A 4,554-nucleotide genomic window follows, 5' to 3' on the forward strand; every position below is an offset into this window, starting at 1 on the left:
AGAGAGAGAGAGAGAGAGAGAGAGAGAGAGAGAGAGAGAGAGAAAGAGAGAGAGAGAAGAACGAGAGAAAGTGCGGACTGAATAGTAAGAAAGAGAAGGGGAGATGGGAAAGGATATAGAAGCGAGTAGAGTGTGAACGACAGGAGTAGAGAGTAACAAAATGAGTGAGCGGGAAGGGGAGAAGGAGATATTGAGAATGAGGTGGTAATGGGAGTGCTCGGGGCAGCAGCTAGACGCCAACGTGGTAGGTGCGTCTTACTGCCGCTTGGTCGTCTGCCGTTAAGCCAACAAAAGATTGCGTTGCGTCAATAGCGGGTGTGTGAATCTTTTAGGAAGGGAGGGTTACTAATAACTCGAATCGATAAACACAACACGGATGCGCCGATGCGGAAAATTTCGGAAACAGGCCCCGCGCAAGACGGGTAGTTTATTAGGCGCCCAAGATCAATCCCGCATCGATAAAACTCGGCAAAATAGCGAAATGACAGCAAGAAAAAAAAACAGAATAATTCAGTCGCGAATACCACGACAGGATAGAGTAAGACAGATAAGCTATCTCTCAATGTCGGAATGCTGCAGATATAATAGTGGAGCTCATCGTGTGGCGGTATAGAAACAATACATCGAAAATCTTCACCGACGGGCGACATTCGTGCTGCAATAAAACAGTAGATAAGCAAGTAAGCATAAGTACAGTCACTTGGAATTACGTTCCTTATCACCTTGTGACTTGACGTTTTCCGTATTGTTCACCAGAGAAACCAGGACAAGACACACCGTCGCGGTCGAAAAACCAAGGTGCTCCACGTGCAAACAACAATGTCGAGATGAAGGGACAGAGGGGACCGCAGAAGGCGGCACGGGATAAGCTGACAGCGGCGGATAGACAGAAGGCAGCGGAGGTGCCTGCTGGCGTGCTCACCATGAAGAACTGGAAAGGCCTTATAGAGAATGGTGAGTATATAGAGTAAATCGTCTAAACTATCCCCGCAACCTCAACAATAATAATCATCTATATTTATTTCTTCTTAAAAACATTAACTTAGAAGGTTAAAATTAGGTTGGCTTTTTGATTTGATTCTTCAAATTAAATGATTTTAAATGGAACATTTTCTTTTTAATTTATATTTAAATAACAAAAGCGAAAATGATATTTCTAAACGTGGCAATGTTAGTAATAATTTATTTCACAATTGCCGTGTGTTTTTAATTTTTATTCAACTCACAAAACTAATTAAAAAATGTATTTAAAAAAACAAACGGAAACATGTACAGGCAGATGCTTCATATCAGGTGCCTGCGCATATAATCGGAAATGTCGTGTATTCAATAATAATTCATCATTATACTAATTAAATGTCTGATAATTTGTATGAGCGTATAATATGTAGATTTCTATACTAGGTAATAATATTCGTTAAAAATCTAACGAACAGATTTGATGGGTATGCTGGATCATTCCCCGAGGATTGTAGAGTACCAGCATACAATGGAAGCGCTGCGGATAGAGGTGGAGAAACTGAAGACAAAGGTACGTCTTTAATAGGTCCCATTATTAATGAATAATAAGTTTAATAGTAAAGTAATAATAGTATACGTATGTAGCAATAGCGTGCGCTGGAAATGTATCAGGTACACATGGCGAGAATCCCAAAGTAGAGCTTAGAGCAGAACACTATCCCAGAGATGTTACAATGCGCAGTGTGTAGCGAGACATTTTTAATAGCACATCAAGACATTAAATTTTTACAAGAACGCATTTCTTAAAAGAATGTCTTTAGAGAAGACTGCGCGTGTAGGTGATTGCGTTTCAAATCTTTTTATGTTTTTTATGCGTTAATGATACACGATAAAATTGATATAGATCAAATAATAATTTGTGGGGTTAAATGTAATATTGCTTAAACATCTTTGGGTGCCGATTTCGAAACTTCATCATTAAGTAAGACGGGGGGATAGTGTTCGACCGGTGATAAATCATAATGCAGTGCATGCCAGATTTACCGGACACCCACTTCACATTTAATCGCTCCACGCGTTTTATACAATTTATCACTGCCAGCGTGTTGTGTCGTAACACGTGAGTATATATATCTATATATGATAGACGAGCTAGCAGTATCCCTTTTTCATGACGCCACACATAACGTTGTTCGTCTGCCGCTCTTTCAGAACGAGGCTCTGACACGTCGGGTCACCAGCCTGGAGACGTGTGAGTGTCAGCAGAGAGCTGCCAGCCCGTGCCTGTCGCAGCCATGCCTGTAAGTGCCCACAGACACCCCACACACTGTGCCTTCTTACGTTGCGTACTTTTCTCTCCTGCTCCTCTTCGCCGCCGGGTGGCGCTGACGTCGCATTTCGACGATCCTCGCGGGACTCTCGTGGTGTTTTCGCCGGGCGATTACATCATCGAGGGTAGATGGCGGCATCTGGCGGTTGCGTAGCGTAGAGTGAGATAGGTGTGTGACGTGATTCGTTTGTTACCCGGTGATTCATTCATATGTGACACTTAATATATATAAATGCCAAAACTGTGCGCGTGTGCTCATGCGCATGAACGTGTGTATGAGCGGAAGCGTGTTCGTGTGAGCGCGTGTGTGCATATGTGAGTGCGTGAGTGCGTGTACGTACGTGTGTATAAGTGTGTATGGATGTGAACGTGTGTGCATGAGTGTGCATACATGTGTGCGTGCGTGCGTGTGTACGCGCGCGTGAGTGTGTGCGTGCGTGCCCGGGCAGCGTGTGTATGGCGGTGCCATCACATCAGCTCTGACGATTATTTATCCGGTGTATGCGATACTTCTCTAACGGACGCTGAACCTATAATGTAACGGTCATCGGCGCGTGCAGCCCTCTGTGTGAGTATGTGCTCACTGTCATCTGACACAGGCAGAGATCTTTAAGGAAAACCGCGCGTTCCTAAGCTATCCTTGGCCTGCTAAAATGAATTAGCATAAACTGAGCACCTAAGGGGGTACGTTAACGATAGGTATGCGCTAGCGACACCTTTCTCAATTTGTTCGCATTTCGAGGTAGAGTGCTTCACAGAAACAGATCTGTCTGCTTCCCGGTTCACTCCTGCCCACGTGACCGTCTTATTAAGACGGATAGACGTTCCAGTTTGGTTAAAAACAAAGCAGCAATCATGTTTTGTATTCTTAAAAACAATTTTGATTTGCCACTTCTTTTTCTTCCTTCTTGTTTGACGATCCTCACCCACCTTCTCCTCGTCCATAATTTCCTCCACCGCACCTTATTTCTACGCGTTCCCTTCTCACGTCCCTATTCATTCTTCTATATCCACTTCGGCCTCCTCCCCCTTCTGCTCCTCCTCCTTCATCTTTATCTTCTCCTCCCCCTTCTTCCTCTTCTCCCACTTTGTTAATCTTCTTCTTCCTCCTCCCTCCTTCTTTTCCTCTTCTTCTTCTTCTTCTTCTTCTTCTTCTTCTTCTTCTTCCTCTTCCTCTTTCTGTTCGTCTCTTTCTCCTCCTGCTCGGTTAGCCCTCTGTCTAGCTAGTTTATCACCACCTGTTGCGTACATCTGTAAGAATATACGCAACGCATTACGCGCTCCTGCCAGTGCTCTGGGATGGCGCGTGTAAACAAGTGCGCGTAGTGGTTATTTCAAGCGCATCTTGTTGTTCTCTCGGCCGGCGTTCTGTCAGACTGCCAGTAATAAGTGACTGATTGTCATCACGCCCTCTCCTCATCTTCATCCTCATCATCATCCCTGTTCTCTATCTCGCGCATATCAGCGCTTCATCAACAGGATGTATACACAGAATTGATTATCAGCGCTTTTTGCAACGCGCGAAAAGCGCACTCTAGAACTAACAAATGGGTGCCAATGCAGCTGTCTCTGAGAGGTTTGGGATGATGAAGATGGAGGGCACGTGGGCCGGAAGTCTAGACTCGCGTTAGCTGACTTTTGAGCACATAGTCACAGAGATCGCAGTATAGGTGATATATAGCTGTACCGATTAGTTATATAGCTTGTGAAATTACTGTAATATTATATACGGACGCGTGGCAATACATGTATCTAGCTATTAAGAAATCGTATACAGGCTACTTGATCATGTCTGGGCGCTCACGATCAGTAGACTGAGTTAATCAAAAGCAGGGTGAGATTTCACCTCCCGAGCCCACGAAGGCTGTATTTATTTATCTCGTTCTTTCGCCGTCTATTTATCGATTTATATATCTATTGATCTATTTATCTAACCATATATTTATGTTAGTCTTTCCCTTCATCTCTCCATAAATGCATCCGTTTTTGCCCTCCATCTATCCTAACATCTATTCATCTATCTATTCGTAGATCGATCGATCGATCCATCTATCCATCTATCCGATAGAACGATCCGATCCGATCACATCTCATCCATACATCCCATTCAGCCATGCCATTCACCATACTCCACCGTGCCGATCCAAGTCCCAATCCACTACATCCATCCATCCATCCATCCATCCATTCTCCATTCCCCATTCCCATCCCTGTCTTCACATCCATCCATCTACGCCACCATCCCATCATCCATACATCTACAT

The 4,554-nt window shown here is 44.1% G+C and overlaps 1 protein-coding gene across 1 annotated transcript in view; it reads left to right on the forward strand.

Annotated features, from left to right (window-relative positions):
• LOC106815970 (kielin/chordin-like protein) overlaps nt 1-2,268 on the forward strand; it is a 67,982-nt gene extending 65,714 nt beyond the window's left edge. Inside the window, exons 4-6 of the mRNA XM_014820509.1 lie at nt 757-954; nt 1,437-1,531; nt 2,173-2,268. Of these exons, the coding sequence (XP_014675995.1) occupies nt 757-954; nt 1,437-1,531; nt 2,173-2,265 (386 nt within the window). The 3' untranslated portion in view covers nt 2,266-2,268. The remainder of the gene's footprint in view (nt 1-756; nt 955-1,436; nt 1,532-2,172) is intronic.
• Nucleotides 2,269-4,554: the final 2,286 nt, after the last annotated feature.

This window comes from Priapulus caudatus, unplaced genomic scaffold, assembly GCF_000485595.1.
Source record: "Priapulus caudatus unplaced genomic scaffold, Priapulus_caudatus-5.0.1 Scaffold30, whole genome shotgun sequence".
NCBI lineage: Eukaryota > Metazoa > Priapulida > Priapulimorpha > Priapulimorphida > Priapulidae > Priapulus > Priapulus caudatus.